This window comes from Hesperophylax consimilis, chromosome 7, assembly GCF_061612785.1.
Source record: "Hesperophylax consimilis isolate HC1 chromosome 7, BYU_Hcon_1.0, whole genome shotgun sequence".
Lineage (NCBI taxonomy): Eukaryota > Metazoa > Arthropoda > Insecta > Trichoptera > Limnephilidae > Hesperophylax > Hesperophylax consimilis.
The window spans coordinates 27,579,134-27,597,467 of NC_142842.1; the positions used below are offsets into that span (position 1 = coordinate 27,579,134).

Here is an 18,334-nt window from a genome sequence, read left to right on the forward strand (position 1 = left end):
TGCCTTCAATATTATATAATTTTTTATTTATATTATCAAGTTATACGGAATTTAAGTAAATAGTTTTGTCAGTACAAAAACTCAATACTTGTAACAATAACAATACATGTAAATACAATATTGCATTTGACTGTCAGATATTGCATTTGTAAGCCTTTCTTGAAAGAATGGAATTGTTGTATGGGAAAAACTATTGATTCATATTTATATACCGTCTCTGCAGGCGCAAACAAACATTTCATCTTAATATTTTGAAGCATAGCTTGCGAAAAGTCATATAAACCAATGCTTTTCTTTTAATAATTGAATGAGCGCCATCAATGAAGAGTAATTTACGAATAAGTGCCTACTTTGCACATGTTTTGCAAATATTTTAGCTTTTTTAAAAGGTGCAGGGGACAGTACACTAATTTTATTAGGCCAAATATTTTAAAGTGCTTCATTCTTCTTCAAAAATGAGTCCAAAATGATTTGAATATATTTTTATTTTGCGCCAAATTTTTCCTTTTTTTAGTTCCACTCAGTTCCGCTAAGTTCTGTCAGTTGCGATTGCAGCGCCATCACTTTTATCGGCCATTGGAACTCGCGTACTTGGTTCTTCATCGATCAAGAAATATATTTAAAACGAAAAATGGCCTGTAACGCCTCAAAATTGCCTTTAATCCGGGCTATTTCCGTAAGTGTATTCAAATAAATTAATTTACAATCTCTGATCCTGAATTTATGTAAATTATTTTGACATAACTGCTGGATTTGTTGGCCTATTACATAAACATTTTGCTTCCTTTATTAATGTTTTCCTTTGTCAATCCTTATTAAATAATGTAGGTTGTGAGTAAAAATTATGGGTTTATTCACATGATTGCCAGTCAAGTCATATTTTCATAATGTGGGAAACAACAAACTTATCATCTTCTAGGTTAGGTGCCATAATTTTTATTCTTGATTAGATTTTCAGTACTCAATATCCTCAAAGAGTAAACACTTCATTTTGATAATACCTTTTAAATCCCACGTTGTTATTTTCCATAGAATCTGAGAAATGATTTTTAAAAATTTTATCCGGTCAAAGAGAAAATATGAAATTTTTGAAACATAATAGTTTGACAGTTTATTTATTCGTGGGAATTTTTTTGGACATGGCCATCTCAAAAAGTCGTATTATATTTTATAAAATAACTTAAGAAACTATTCAAAATGGTTTAGGAATTTTTACTGTGAACATTTATCTAATGTATGAACAGATTCTTTAAAATATAAATGCCCAGTACACAGAGACTCCTATAAAATATAAATGATTGAATTTAAACTTGGACCAGATCGATCACACTGACGTATTCCATGTGCAAACTGTACTGGCTTAAAGTCCGCTGGTTAAATGTGATTACCCTGATGAGAGATTTCCATTAAAAATTGGTACTTTTTTGAATGGCTTGTATTTAACAGTAATGTCTGTTTGCAGGCGAGGGGTTATTCGTCTGCCCCATCGGCAGCTCAGGCATGTCCCCCCAGGGCAGCCACCATTAGCTCCACCACATTGGCTAACAAGGTGTTTGTTGCCGCTCTGGACAATGGGGCACCAGTTGCTCGTGTCACCATTGCTTACAGGTGAGAAATAAAACAATTACATAATAATTTTTTTTTACTTGGATATGGGAGGCTCTCAGGTTTCCCGAGTCTTCAAGAGACTCATATACGCAATAACAATATTCTCATGAACAATGATTTTAAAAATTGACTCTGGGAGTTTGGCACATGTATTACCAATATTTGTGTTAAAATTGTAGTATATTTATTACTCATTCTTAATACGTACAGATTATTGAAATAACACTTCGTTTTAACTTAATTACTATAAGAAAGTACTATGTATGTAAGGAGGGGATAAAAATGATGCACTAAATTCCAATTTCTTTAAAATTGAGGAGTTGGATGCAATAACAACTTTAACGCGCACAAGCTGTTTTTACTCCCATTGCCTTTTCGGTATATCCAATCCCTTCTTTATCTGCTGTGTAAATATTACTACTGTAGGTTCTACACAGATGGAGCTACATGTAAAAGTTTTACTCAAAACTACAATTTTCATCATAATTGTTATTGCATCCAGCTCCTTAATTAAATGAATGGAAGTGTAATTCCTTGTTTTCGATTATAGTAATCATTATTAAGTTGAAATGAAGTGTTATTTTTGGTAATTATGAGTGTTAATAATGGTCTCATTACTTACTGTTTACCGTAAGCATCATTCATAGACCCATATTTTTATCTTCTATATTTCACCTTATTCTTTTGTTAGTAATCCAGTCCGTTAAATAAATTTCACCAGTCCCACAATATTTCTTCATCCTCTTCACATATCTCATAGCCATTGATGTCATCTACTCCCAAAAACTGCAAAATGAGGCAGCGTCCTATTGATAGACTACCAGTTCCCTTAGTGAGTAGTTGATTGGCTTATTTGTAGTTTGAACTGTCTATGAGTGCCTACTTTAGACTGTCCCTGCGCAACATAAATAGACTTAATGATATGGAAAGACTTCCCGAATGTGTTTATTTTCAGAGCCGGATCAAGGTTCGAGCCCAATGAAGAGCCCGGACTGTCACATTTCCTGAGGTGCGCTGCCGGCAATGGCACAGCAGACTCCACCGCCTTCGGGATCATGAGGAACCTGCAGCAGTTTGGAGCCAACCTCACTGCCACCGTTGACAGGGAAACCATTTGCTACACGCTGGAGGTAAATGCTAATTACATTTGTATCTAATTTAATACAGTATGTAAAATGCAATTTTAGTGATTCTGTGACAACCTGGCTATATTAACAGTGCTATAAATATGTGCTGGTCCCTTCAACGTCTCTTTGCGCTAAGTAGAGAGTGGAGTGAAGCCCTTTAATAACTGAAAACATTGAAGAAATCTTATTGCTATTCTAAAAGCTGTGTTTTCGTATTCTTACATCTTCTAGTATAGTAGTTCTGGTGAAACAATAATCATTTATTTAACAATTATTATTATTATGTAATGAGCAGATATCTGATTTCACAACAAGTTTGACAGTAATTGAGTTGTTTTAAGTTTGAATTAAAAAAAACTAATTTAATTCAATTTTTAAACTAATTTAAAACCAGATTATTTGTATTCAAATATGACTTTCCTTTGAGTGAAATCCTTTTCTAAAATATTAAAACTGCTGCTGTAACATTAGCTAAAGTCACTATACTAACTATATAAACAGGATTCAAGTGCTCAAAATAAAGGTGTGGATTTTTCCGTTCCATTTACTACGCACAGAATTTAATTATGCTTAATAAATATAGGATTTTGTCAATATTGCTAATATAAAATACACTCTTTCTTTTGATTTATAGGCTACCAAGGATAAGATTGAAGGAGCCGTCAAGTTCCTGAATGACGTAGCCTCAAAGCAAATCTTCCAGCCCTGGGAGTTTGATGAGGTCATTGAGCGCGTCAGATACGAATCTGCTGGACTGGCCCCTCAGGTAATATTTTCCCTCACTTTGTAATGTTCTTTTAATTACAAATACATTTATTTGAGGGAATATGGATCGTCTTCTTCAATAATATAGACTTGCTGATCTGTTTTTGTTATTTGTTTTTGGGGTATTATGCCGTGTTGCGCTAACTCCTTCTTTAGCCAACGTTTCGGACAGCATTGCAGTGTCCATCATCAGGGCAGATGTCTGATGATGGACACTGCAATGCTGTCCGAAACGTTGGCTAAAGAAGGAGTTAGCGCAACACGGCATAATACCCCAAAAACAAATAACAAAAATACTTTTGGCCGTGAAAATCTTAAATCATATTTGCTGATCTGTGATCACAAGTTAGTTTATTACAATAATGTCATGGCAAAGACAACGCCTTATACTCAAGAGACCCGAAGTGAATCTAATCGAGTCTTCTGTCTCCAGTGGCCACCGTCGGTTCCGTTTGTGAAGCTTCAGGAACGATCGGCTGTGCGCGCGTAACTAGTTGCGAGTTGCCAGTCGGTTGATGCCGAATAAAAAATACGGCCAGTACCTACATCAACGACACTACACTTATAAGAATCATTTGAATAGAATTAGTTTGATCAAATAAGATTCAATTATAATTCATTTGGTACATGAAGAGATGATTGCAATACATTTCTTTCATTCCATCATCTTTCTATTGTACCACAAAAATAATTCCACGATAGATATACATAACATATTTTACTGCATTTTTATTTGCCAAAAATATAATTTTCTGTTAATCTTTGTTAACCCATTTATTACTACTTTACTTCGATTCCTCAAACATATTAGGGACCGGTTTTTCATCTTAATTCTACAAAACTATTTACAAAATTGTTTAAAAAATAATAATTTTTAATACTAAATTATTATTTTTACAAAACTGTTTAAAAAATAATAATTTCTCCGAGTTCGCTATCATTTGATAGAGACAGGCCATAGCTTCAACCGGGATAAAACTAAGTTTAAATATTCTAACATTAATAAATATTTTAATTTGTGCACATTAGAAACATTGGAAATCAACAAAAAAATTAATTCAAGCATTAATATTGTAAATAAAATAATAGCACCTTGCAAATCACCTCTATTGACAATGTTCCCCGTTATGTTGACTTCTCCCTCCGTTTCCCTCTCAACCCCCTCCCCATCCCTCAAATCCCCTCCACCAAAGAACCAAACTAAATAAAACCCCATATTTCTGCACTTTATATTGTAAATAAAATAATAGCACCTTGCAAATCACCTCTATTGACAATGTTCCCCGTTATGTTGACTTCTCCCTCCGTTTCCCTCTCAACCCCCTCCCCATCCCTCAAATCCCCTCCACCAAAGAACCAAACTAAATAAAACCCCATATTTCTGCACTTAAAAATTTAGTTTTAAAATAGCTAGTTAATGACACGGACGTGTCGAAACCGGTCGCTAATTAATAAAATTTATACGTAACAAATGTACATTGTGAATAATAAAACTCATTAAAAACAAAAAATATCTACAAAACTAAATAAATGATTTCTGTTTTTACACTGTGGATGTGTTCCACAGAATACCGTGTATAAAAATGCAATAAGTAAAGGAAAATGGAATTGTATAAAATGTCAAAAGAAAAAATACATTGTTTATTCTCACCTTATTATGTAAATCTATCCCTCATTTCCTCATGTCCCTTCACATCCACTGAATAGTGTATGCACATATGTAATATGTTTATTATATTAAGTTTTCTTGACCATTTTATATCAAAATGTTGCAAAAACAAAATTGCTTTTCAGGTCAGGGCACTGGACCTCCTCCACAAGGGCGCCTTCCGCCGCGGCCTCGGCAACTCGCTGTTCTGCTCGCCGCGCCAGGCCGGCAAGTTCTCCTCCGAGTCCCTGCAGCACTTCGTGGCCAGCAACTTCACAGCAGAGCGGTGTGCCGTTGGTGTGGCGGGACTCTCGTTGGACCGTGCCGTCGCCGTGGCGCAGACACTGTGCCTGCCGGAGGGCTGCAAGGGCCAACAGACGCCCTCGCCATACAGGGGCGGAGAAGTCAGGTACTGATTAACATTGAAACGACCCACAGAGAATAATAGTAATTAGTTGATTGGGGTTGAAATAACACTTCTTTTCAATTATTTACGTTGGGTGATATGCAAAAACATGCATTTAAGTTCATATTTGGAAAAAAGTTGCTAAAAAGAAAGACTAGCCATGAAATGGGAATGCAGCTAACTTTACGTCGAAAACGCCACATACTGTCAAAATGTTACGCCACTTTTATTGGTGCAAAATAACTAAAAGGGAACATAACATAACCTTTGTTGCAAAAAGCAATCACTTTTTCTGTAAAATATTGCGAAATTCATCGAAGAATAATATCACTTTTCCCAAAAAGAATGTGAAACTTTCAGCAAAACTTACTGTAAACGGTTCATGGCCCATCTCACTTATTTCTATACATAAGACACTTAAAGGAAACTGTTATTTGTAATTTTAGGAAGGAGATTGGAGGTGAGCTGGCTCACGTAGCTCTAGCCGCCCAGGGAGCCGCCCTCAGCAGCCCTAAGGAGGCCATCGCACTCTCCATCCTAGCTAGAGGTAAACAAATCTTTTTGATCACAGGATCCTATTGTAGGTATAAGATTAGGCCCTTGGGATCCTTAGCTCTGTAAATTATTAATCAAATTCTAGAAACAGTCATCATTTTCGGCAATGTTTTGTGAAACGCTTAGGGGGTATTTCACAAACGTCCAAGTAAACTCCGAGTAACAACTTGTCTGATTAAGATAATCGCATGATTAAAATGACAAGTAAACAACAAACTTCCCACGACCTACAAACATCTTGCAAGCACCTACCCGACAAATATTCGATACTTCGTGTGGCAACGCTGCATTTATGCCGTCTGCGTTCACGCCGCTCTATCGCCCCGCCGCTTGTCTATGCATATTTTCAAAACACCGGAATGTTGTTTACGTCGCTGTCACCCACATTCTTCCGCCATGCGCCCGAGATATAATTGTTTAACTGTTTTTACTTTTTAATTCGTTATTTACATAGTTTATTTTATTCGTCTCCTGTTTTAAATAGTTAATACGTTTCTTTTTTTAAATTCTAGTAGTGTTTTTTGCTGTTAATATAGATAATAATTGGTTACATAGGTTTAAGGTTATAATAAGTTTTGTTCATAAAAACAATATTTCGTGTATTTGTGTTATTTTGTTAGTTTTTTGTATAGTTTAATTATGGAAAAACGGGTGCGTAGCATCAATTTTAGCAGGGAAGAATGCGAAAGTCTCGTGAACTTGATTCACAAATACAAAGACATAATTGAAAATAAACAAAGTGACACTGCGCTGTGGAGAGAGAAGGATGCCGCCTGGCTTCGAATTGAAAAGGAGTTCAACTCTTCGTCGTCCTCGTGCTTTCGTTCATCAAAGACTTTAAAAATAAAGTACGAGGGCTTCAAGAGGTCTGTCCGAAAAAAGAGTGCGCTGATCAGGACTGAGCACTATAGCACAGGTGGAGGGCCCAGCAAAGCAGTTCCCCTGGACACGATGGAGCTGAAAGTTAAGGACCTAATCACCTTAAGCGTCCAGGGAAACATGAATAGCATCGACAGTGATGCTGGAACCATTGGTAAGTCGATATTGTTTTAATAAAATTCAGACTTCTGGCTCAAACTACTATCACTTTTATGTATAATAATTATTTATTTCATAAAGGTAGGACCTAATAATGATAAATCATCTTACAAGATGCAGTCGCTGTATTATAATGTTACACATCTTTGCAAATCATATTATGTGTGGCAGAAGAAGGATGAAAGCAGACTGAAAATTGTTGAAATGAGATCTCGGAGGCATATCTGTGGTAAAACCATGTATGCTCGTGTGAGAAATGTGGAGATCCGCAAAGAATGCAAGGCTGATGTAAGCGTAATGAATAAAATTAAGAAAGGGACCCTCAGGTGGTTTGGGCATGTAGAGCGAATAAACAGAGAGAGTAATGTAAGAAGAATATAGTGTAGGAATATCTACACATATTTAAGTACCAAGTACCTATGATGTTTCATATCATTTTATCATTTATTTCAGATAACCAAATTTCTGCAATGGAGGTGTCAATTGAGGAGGTGCCGGCGACACCGTGCAGAATCGTGTCACAGCCAATCCGGCAGATAATCTTCCTGGACCCGGACGATCCGTGTGAGCCGAGCACCTCCAAAGCCGTAGAAGCCCGTGCAGAACCTGAACCTGAAATCATCATAGAAGAGCTGAACACCGATGAGCCCATTCCTTCCTGCTCATCAAACAAGGTGGCTGCTCCTCCTGAGCCGCAGCAGTGGGACAGGTGGAGTGTCCCGCAACTCCGTACCGCAAGCCACCCAGCCTTACGGAAAGGGGCAAAGAAAGTGGTAGATATCCGGAAGGATATTATGTTCATACAAAAAAAATTTTTAATCGAGGAATTTGAGGAAAAGAAAAAGGAATGGGCGTTCAGGGAACGTGAAAGAAAAGAAATTGAAAAGGAATGGGCATTTAGGGAACGGGAAAGGAAGGAAAAGGAAAAAGAATGGGCTTTTCGGGAACGTGAAAGGCAAAATAAAGATTAAACAATTCAAAAATTAAATTATTGAAGACCAAATTAAAGTTGAATAAATTTTATAGGTTTTTACCAATATTTGGCTATTTATTTGCTTCCTTCTGTAACTGTATTATATTTTATAAATTAATATGTCCCACATATATACCTATAATGTAGGTATTATTACTGGTCTTCGGCTCGCAAGACTCATAAAAATGATATGTTTTTAGCATCTAGTAGAATAGAAAGTTATCGTAATATGAAACTATTAATAAAGGTTTCCTAATGAGGTGTTCACAAAACATTTGATCATCCACTCACACTATCACATCACCTACACAAACCTGCCTTATAGTTTACTACTCAAATTTATAAATTAAAGTACAGAATTATGTGCTAATATGTAATAGTAATTAAAAATGTATGTGCATAAAGGTAAGGATTTATTTACAATAGTAGTATTATTACAATTAAAAGGAAACAGGAGAAGATATTAAAAAATTATAAATGTTCAAGTAAGAAAAATGTATGAAAACTTTGTTAGCGACGGGCTCGATTGTCTAAAAGATGGGTGAAATAACCAAGAATGAGGTTTCTTCTTGCATTAGTACCTGGGTTTTCATCATTTAGCTCTTCATCATATTCCACAGCAACTTCTTGTACTTCCTCTACCACAAAGGGTGCATCATTCATTTTTACTGCTATATTATGCAACACTGCGCATGCCACAATAATTGCTGTGGTGCGCTCCATAGATAACGTAATACGTCTTCGCAGAACAGGGAATCTGCTCTTCAGAACACCAAAACACCTTTCAACAACATTCCTGCTGCGAATTTGTGATTCGTTATATAGGTTTTCGGCTGGGGTGTTGGTCTGTGGTAATGGTGTGAACAAATAATGTTGGCTTTGATACCCACTGTCCCCTAACAAAATGCTGCCATTAAAATGTCCAGCCTCAAACTTTGCTTTAATCAGCGAATTGTTAAAAATAGTTTGGTCGTGGCTGGATCCAGGCCAGCGGGCAACGATGTCTCTGATGATGAGGTCTGCGTCGCAAATAGCTTGGACATTCATGGAGAATATCCCTTTCCGATTACGGTAAACCTCGGCATCTTCTCCGTCTAAAACAGAAAAATATAGCTTTACTAGTTGTTATGTAGCGCAAAGATATATATTTTATAAAACTTGTATTGAAATAGTTTTTCATATAAATACAGGTAGGTATACAAACATATACTTTTACATGTATTTAACACTTTACCTATATTACAATATTTTTACAATAGCACACCTACATATTTATTATGTAAAATTACTTTTCATTATTCATGTTTTCAAAATCTTCATAATTTTATATCACTACTCTCTTTAGATTTACAGTGCAGAATCAAATACAATAACGTTATGTACTTACTTGGAGACAATGGAACATGGGTGCAGTCTATAGCACCAATGACCTTTGGAAAACAAGCCAGATTATAAAAGCCCTGTTTCAAGGGAGCTAGATCCTCAGGAAAGCAAATGAAGACAGGGCGAAGGTATGCTATTGCCTCGGAGACTTCCTTGATAAATCGACACGCGGATGATCTACTGACACCACTGAAGTCTCCAGCAGACATCAGATATGAACCGGTTGCGAAATATCTTAATGTCAGTAAAAGTTTGATGATGGTTGGCACAGCTTTATTCCTGAAATGGTGAAAACATTATGTGAACCAGTTACGATCTATAGGCAAAATATGCATTGTGAATATTCCATAAAATATGTATTGTATAGATGTAAATTAGAACACTACATACCGATTGCTCCTGGAACATATTTTATCTTTTATCGTGTCGTGAATTTCAATGACAGCCTTCTTTGTTAAACGAAATCTCGATCTAAATTCGACATCGTCTAGTACATTTAAATAATTCACTCTTTGCCTATAAACTCTTTTTCTTCGTCTCTCCGCCATTTCATCTGAATAAATATCGTCTAAAATGTCTGAGATCTCCATATTTCGTTAAAAATCGACACTTCTTCAACGTAACTAAAAACACAACCTAACTTCTGAGCTGTCAAAAAGCTTTGGCGCCATTTTGCACTGGTAGTAGGTATTAAAGTAAGAGCTATTCGCAAGGATTACTTCCGAGTAGTTTATACAGCTATTTACTTGACGAACAGCGCTCTTCGAGGATGGTGGGATGGATTTTGTAATTTACTTGCCGAGTATTGCTATTCGAAACTTACTTAAAGTTGGTGAAATACCCCCTTAGTGTAGGATATCTAGAGCAAATTAATTAATTATATATAAATTAGTTAATTCGAACCCCGATAATTCGAAAAAATGCGTAATTTGAAATTTTCGCCAAAAAAATATTGAATAACTCGAAATTTATTTTTGTCCGCGCACGAAAATTTGTTCGTGTAATTCGAAAAAATTTGATTTTTGCGAAAATAAATCATAAAATTTCGTAAATCTGAATCGAAAAGACAGCCGTGGCGGTAAAACGCCGAAAAATGTATCGTGGTTATACATCATCCTAATTGGTATTATTGTTTTGTAAATCTCAATCGATTTCCTCTGGAATGTTGTATTTTTTCCAATTTATTTTGAATATCCGAGTTTGAAGGGCAGAGAAAATACGTTTTACGTGAAAATATGTCATAGTTTTACGAATTTACACCAAATATCTGAATTTAAAGGGTCGGCTGCGACGAAACTCGGCCGCTAAATTTCTCGAATTAAATATATCGAATTTTTGCGAATTCATTTAGAATATTTGAATTTCAAATGGCCCGTCGCAATGAAAATAGGCCGCGAAATCTTGATTTACGCTTAATATATTGTATTTTTACGAATTTATTTTGAATATCTGAATTAGAAAAGGTTCGCCGTGACGGAAATCGGATGCGTTATTTCAATTTATATGAAAATATATCGTATTTTACTAACTTTACTTCGAATATCTGAGTTAAAAGATCCGGCGCAACGGAAATCGGAAGAAAAATTTCGATTCACGCAGAAATATGACGTCTTTGCGAATTTACTTCAAATATTTGAATTTTAAAGGCCGGCCGCCACGAAAATCTGCTGAGAAAATTCGATTTATGCGGAAATATATAATATTTTTACGAATTTAAATTCAGATATTCGAAATAAAGGGCCGGCCGCGATGGAAATTGGCCGCGAAATCTCGATTTACGCAGAAATATATTGTATTTTTAAAAATATCTCAATTTTAAAGGGTAGGCCACGACCGAAATCGGCGACGGTAATCGGCCGCGAAAATAAAGGAATAATTCGTATTAATTTTTTCATAAAATTTCGAATTACGTGGGAATTTGTTAATTTGATTTTTAATGTCCCGTGGATTTCGAATTAACAATGTTCTACTGTAATTGGTAGTTTGGTTTGAACAAAGAAAGAACTTCATAATTTTATCATTTCCTGCCAAAATTCTTGCTGTTGAATGAATCTACACTTCCAAATATATTATGTTTGTACATATTTATTTTAAGAGCTCATAATAATGAATTTTTTTTTTCCCAGCCCTAGGAAATGGCCCCCGGGCCAAGTGGGGCACAGACAACTCCCCCCTGGGCAAGGCCATTGCCTCTCAGCTGGGAGATACTCCATTCGCTGTCAACGCCTTCAACATCACCTATTCCGATGATGGTCTCTTCGGAGTCATGCTTTCAGCCCCTAAGTGCTCCGCTGGAAAGGTGCGTTCCGTGCAACATTTATTTATAGTGTACTATCCTGCCGTGATAAATAAAAACACAGCTTCTCTCTTGAGAGTCTCAAGGAAAACACTTTGTTTTTAGTTACGGCAGCAGTACAGTAAAACTTCTGTTTTACGTCACCCCTATTTCAAATTTTCTTACTTTTTATAACAATGAGTCGTCCCAATTTATTCCATACTCATATTCTCAAAAAATTTACAGTTTTAAAAAAGGTGTTGTATACATTTTTTGTAAATCTTTTATCAATGATTTGATGATTTTGCATAGGGGAACTTTGTCAGAAAAAGTTTTATCATAACGTTATGAAATCAGTTTGAGAGGTTGTGGTAATTTGGCCACCAAATTCATTTGATGAGCATTAAAACGAGAGTTTAAATTTTGAAATGTGTGTAAAACCAGTAATTATTTCCACTACAAAATTTTTTGGAATATCTGGAGAAGAAAGGGAAACCTCACTTTTTCAGCACAAAATAATGATTTTGTGGTTTTCAAAGTAGGTAATAGAGTTTTACACCATACTTATATAAATTTTATTTTTAATTAAAAAATTGATTAGGTACCTACTTGATTATTAAATTTTTCCATACATTTTTCATTTTCTGACTTATATATTTTCTTAGTTTTACGTAACTTTAATACTTTGAGTAAACCCGAGTTTTAAGTCATGAGGCAGGTCAAGCAAACTGAATGGTTCATAAAAACCTGGGCTATTAAATCTGCCTTTTCTATATTATATTATTCTTCTTCTTAATCCCACTGGCTTTTCCAGCTTGGACATGGATCTCCCTCAATAGTCTCTAGTTTTTTACAATTCTTGACAGCTCTCACCCATCCCAAAGACGCCATCTAATGATAAAATCACCAAAAATACTAATTTTGGTTGTGTGTCTGTCTGTAACTCTAGTTCAATGAGCTCTGGAACTCGGATTTGCTGTGAATTTAAGTGCCATTTCTAAGTAGTAACTGATTTTAATAAAGCGATAAAATATCTATTAATATACGTGGGTAATTTGATAAGAATGTTCCGGGCGCTGATTTAGTGCATCAAACTTTGATAGAAGATCGTCGATTGACTGTTAAGGATATTGCTGAAGCTTGTGGGATATCATCTGAAGGCATGCACAAGATTTTACATCACGATTTGGATATGAGAAAATTATCTGCGCCCTGGGTGCCACGCTTAGGGGGTATTTCACTATGTCGGGCTAAATATCTGACTAGCTATCCGTTGGCTGGCTTTAGATCAGAATAACTTCGTTATTCAACGGCGACCGTTTCACCATTGTTTCGAGCTTCCGGATAGATAACACTCGAAATAGTCTGGCAACATCGCAAAATGTTGGCAGTTACTCCATCTACTGCCACGGCTGTCATGCGTCACAGTCCGCACACCGCGAAGTGTGCATTTTTTTGGTTATGTTGATTATCAGGTCATTTTAGATAGATTCGTGTCGAATTAATACATTGTTTCTTATTTTGAACACAATCAAATAATTCAGGATGGATCATACAAGCATTCAAATTCATTCAACAAAATTCGACTCACTTCTCAGCTGTCAAACTCGGAATGTTTTGACGCCATCTTTGATTCGAGGAATAGTGCCTAACGTGAAGTTCGAGCACTGATTAGTCAAATCGAACTTTAACCCGAGCGTTAGCGTTATTCAGATATAGTGAAAACGAAAAAATGACTAATCCGCGGATTAGTGCTTAGTCAGAACATAATCAGAGATAGTGAAATACCCCCTTAGTGTCTTAGCCTGTATCAAAAAATCCAGGGGAATTTTCGGAACATTTGACCAAATGTATCGAGTTGCAGGGAGACTGTCTGAATGACTAAGAAATTAAAAAAAAATTGCTTCGAAATATGTGTTTTTCTTATAAAGGCCGGAAACTTTTCCAATTACTTTTGTATAATTTATTTTTGCCAGATTTCTTTTGTATAAATTTATTTAGTACCTACCTATAAAAATATTATATTTTTATACCAGAAAATTATTTTCATCATAAATTCAATTTTTATTAATTTGATTTTAATTAAATTTAAAAAAAAGAGAAAAATAGTTCTACGAATTAAGCACAAAAACAATAAATTAATTCAATATTTTTTTTATGTGTATTTATTTCGTTTAAATTTCTTAGAGTTTCTGAAGTAAAGTTAGATTTAGTATTTTTTATAAGGGTCTTCGCCTTTTAGCTAACATGCAATTTTAATAAATTAATTTTTAATTTATCATGGGTCTGTTAGTTATACATATTCTAATTTCAAGTAATTTGTTTGTTAATCATGCTACGTGTCCAGCATAGTCCAACTTGTGTGTGGAGATTACGATAGTACTGTCGGCGATCTTTGTCTTGCTCCTAATGCAGTAATTTGTCTCTTGTGGCCACTTCTGTTAGTACATTCTTGGTGGGAGTCGGCCCATATTTATATCACTGATTCTTACCTAAATTTTGTTTGCAGGCCGTCCAAGCCGCCGCCCAGGTGCTGTCCAAGGCCTCCAGCGTGGGAGCTGATGCTCTGAAGCGGGGACGTGCCCAGCTCCTCACTGAGGTGCTCTCGGCCGGCGACACCACATACACCCTCGCTGAGGATCTCGCCATCCAGGGCCTGCTCACCGGCTCCGTCACCAAGGCCTCTGAACTGGCCGACCTCATCAGCAAGGTGACAGACAGCGAAATCAGCAGCGTGAGTACCACACTTTACTTATTTTTTTACTCCAATCGCAATTAAGGGCCCTAAAACTGCCAAACCAAATGTATAGCTCTCTACGGTAGGTCCCACCTGGTGTCTGTTCTGTGTCACCATAAATTGTGGAAAACCACCTTCTGACACACTACCAGAAAGTTACTGGTTGCTTCTGCCAGGAACCCTTTCCATGAAAAAGTTGTTGTTCAAAATGCTGACGATTCGGTCGGCCGCTCTGGTGTCTCGTTTGGTTGCCTATATACACCAGAGGGGTGGCAAACAAACCAACTTAAAATTTGATCAATTGCTCACTAAATCGTACATTTAGATCACTAGGAGAATTAAGTTAGTTTAACCCCTTTAATTGGTTCATTTTTGGGAACCTCTAATGGTCTCGTAGAAATCGTTGTCTCCCTTACTGTCATTGTGAGATATATGATCTAAACGGTATTAGAAAGAGAAAACACCATGCTTTATATTCAAATCCAGAAGTTAATCACAAAAGAATTGAAATGTGCAGTTTTATGTAATCAAAGGTCCTGACGGCAATTTGATAAAAAATTATGAAGCTCTGAATTTTATTAATTATTTTTAACTTCACTTTTTACTACTAAAAAGTGAGGTGAAGCGGCTCTTCAACCTTCTCTCAGAATATGCCAGAGGCCTTAGGTGTTAACGACTCATTCTCTTTGGTCATGCAGAGGTTATGAAAAGAAAAATCAGTAAACAAATAATGTCTTTCTCTGAAATATGGAGAAATTTTGAAGAATATAGTGAAACTCGCAAGAAGTTCCCAATTAAGAAGTTTGATTTTTTCGGTCCCTTGAAGGCTGAATTTGAAAAAGGTTTTCCCAAAACTAACCGAACGCAAACGGCGTGAATCACCACAAAACCATATGCAGCCTTAGATAGCTCTACATAAAATAAACATATTTTATAATAAACTCTGCCAGATAACAGTTCAAATAAGTTAATCCTTTCTCCTCTCCAAATAAGAATCCAATCGAGCTTTAAATTGGTTTATATTAGTAGAATCGATGACATATTTTGGAAGTTTGTTCGATGCATCCACTACTCTATTTGCAAGGAAGTGTTTCCTAGGATTGGATGCAAAAGGTGTTTGCAATATTTTTTTGAGTGTCCATGAAGATTTATATTTTTGTTGGTGGAAAAGATTTCTTAGGTGCCAGGGCAAAATCTTCAAAAACTAATAAATAATACTGTAGTATTATATTAATTTAATATATATATTTTTTTTTTTGCAGGTTGCTGGAAAACTTTCCAGGGGAAAGGTGTCCATGGGTGCCGTAGGAAACCTCGTCAATGTGCCATACGCTGATGAACTGCAATAATTTGAACATTCGTACCGGCTTAGTATGAAGCACAATAGTAAATTGTATTAATAATCTTTCCGCGTCATCTAATGTTACGTTGCAATACCATGAATGTATCCGTGTAGTAAATAACAACTTATCAATGTTGATTTAAGAGAAAGCCACTGATAGATGGAATATCGAGTTCGGTGATCATGTTGTATATTGTTCTTATTACATATATAATTTATTGTTCTTATTCAAAATAAAGATATTTATAAATGGATTGTTGTTTCAGTTTTCTTCATCTTTCAAAGTACATTTTTCTTTTATTCAGTTCTGGCAAAAGCTGCCCCAATTACACCATTCATTCACCCAGACCAGGGTCTATAGATAAACACATAGGCATTGTATTATGCTACGTATGCATGTGCGAGCCATAGTTTTGCTTTGCGGTTATCCCTGTGCGTGGATTTCGCATAAATATGCGATCAATGAATTTTCACTAAAATATGAAAATTGTGTCTAAACATACCACATGATGGGATAGATTACGTTGAAGCGGTCAGCGTCGTAATGAGAAATAAGTGTCATTCGTGTAGCAATAGTTAGTCAATATTGTGAACTACAATAATACTAATGATCAGTGGCGGCTCGTGACTTTTGGGTTACTAGAGTGCTAATATTACAAAAAAAGGCTTAATTGATGTTGTAGCTGAAAACGATTTTTTATTTTTTTTCGAAAAATTAATTTTTTGTATGAAGATTTTCAGGAATTCCGTGCGGCGCACGGCTATACTGAAATTTCCTGAAAATCTTCATACAAAAAATCGATTTTCGAAAAAAAATAAAAAATCGTTTTCAGCTATAACAATATCAGAAATGCCATTTTTTATAATATTAGCACTCTAGTGCACCCAAAAGTCACGAGCCGCCACTGCTAATGATGGTCTTCATTCCAGAGTGTGGGGAGGATAATGTAATCCCACACATCTCATAGGTAGTATAAATACATACAATCAATGATTCAAGTGAAAACATACTAGAGTTTCTAAATACAACAGCATACTTCTAGAGATCATGATTCGACTCACGTGTCTGCGCTTTTAGCCTGTGTTCAATTTATGCCGCACTAACAACGCTGCACAAATAAACACGGTAAACTTTTAGGATTGCTGGCCACGCTGAACCTAAAGTTTCATTAGCCCAAACGATGCTGAATTTGTTTTTCGATTTGCATTATGGTCAAAATCGCATCGCAAATTATTTTAAAAATGATAATATTAGAATGCTTGCATGTTCTTTAGTGACCCATCAGCGTTTCACTAGTTAATACGAAGATTTTTTTAAATAACACTTTGATTCAACATAATTATTATAAAAGGAATAATACATCTGGGGGGATGGAAAATACTGAATTTAAAATTAAGATTACGTGAAATGAAAATATACTTTTGTATGGGCACGATGGTCATATTGATGTTTTACAATAATTTCTGTTCATATTCTTTGACATTTTGGTGTGACGGTATTCCTGACATTTTTTATTAATATAATATATTTTTAGGCAATTTTTTTTGTATTAAAAATTTATTCAAGTTAAAAAGTATATTTTTAATATATAAAAATTTATATTTTTATAAGCAATAATTGTTCGCCTGAAACACTCATCCACATTGAAAAAATCTCCTGATAAAAAATACATGACGCCAACGGGACATGTATTTTTGTCATTTATTCTTGTCCCGTTGGCGTCATGTATTTTTTATCAGGAGATTTTTTCAATGTGGATGAGTGTTTCAGGCGAACAATTATTGCTTATAAAAAAATAATTGTTATCCTTTGTGCTATGCATAAATAAAATCTTGTCTTTAAAACATTAATTTATCAAAAAAATAATAATATAAAAATTTACCTAAAAACCATAGATATTAAAATTAATAGACCAGCCAGTCAGGGGGACTGTGATTTGCTAATAAATGAATCTGACAATATACAGGCAACTATATTGTCATTATAATATCATTGAAAATAAAATCGTTTACTGATTACATACTAGTCCTTTTAATAATGGAGCGCAAATTGCCAGCGTTTCTAAATACATATCCCAAATCGGGTAAACAAAAGTTCAGGCTTGTTTCCAAAATATCGTTGCTTCCACCGCAAAATTACCTAACTGCAAAAATGTACTTTTACAGGAAAGCGAAAAAACCTTCCCATTTTAAAATTAGACTGATTTTTTTATTTTAATAAAAGACGTATCTAATGAATATCTTTTTCCATTATATTTTATTTGGAAAAAATATATTTTTTTAAACAGTGTAGTGGCAGTGTTAGATAAGTAATTTTGCTTTGAAAAATTTTTTCACTTATGGAATTTTGCACGTAAAATTTACTACCTAGTAGTACTTCCAGAACAGAATATTTACATAATATTCGTGTTATAACACTAAAGTGACGAAAATAAAATAAATCAACAACAAGATGAACAAAAAATTAAGAAATTAGA

General features: G+C 35.2%; 2 protein-coding genes across 2 annotated transcripts; both read left to right on the forward strand.

Annotated features, from left to right (window-relative positions):
• The first annotated feature begins 525 nt into the window (after positions 1-525).
• UQCR-C2 (Ubiquinol-cytochrome c reductase core protein 2) lies at positions 526-16,111 on the forward strand. Its single transcript, XM_089633385.1, has 9 exons — positions 526-676; positions 1,463-1,608; positions 2,564-2,738; positions 3,370-3,501; positions 5,295-5,557; positions 6,001-6,101; positions 11,630-11,802; positions 14,288-14,512; positions 15,778-16,111. Exons 1-9 carry the CDS (start codon positions 632-634, stop codon positions 15,862-15,864), a joined length of 1,347 nt encoding a protein of 448 aa, XP_089489511.1. The 5' UTR covers positions 526-631; the 3' UTR covers positions 15,865-16,111.
• Positions 6,230-8,432, forward strand: LOC149422590 (uncharacterized). The gene is made up of 2 exons (XM_089633387.1): positions 6,230-7,142; positions 7,601-8,432. Exons 1-2 carry the CDS (start codon positions 6,749-6,751, stop codon positions 8,116-8,118), a joined length of 912 nt encoding a protein of 303 aa, XP_089489513.1. The 5' UTR covers positions 6,230-6,748; the 3' UTR covers positions 8,119-8,432.
• Positions 16,112-18,334: the final 2,223 nt, after the last annotated feature.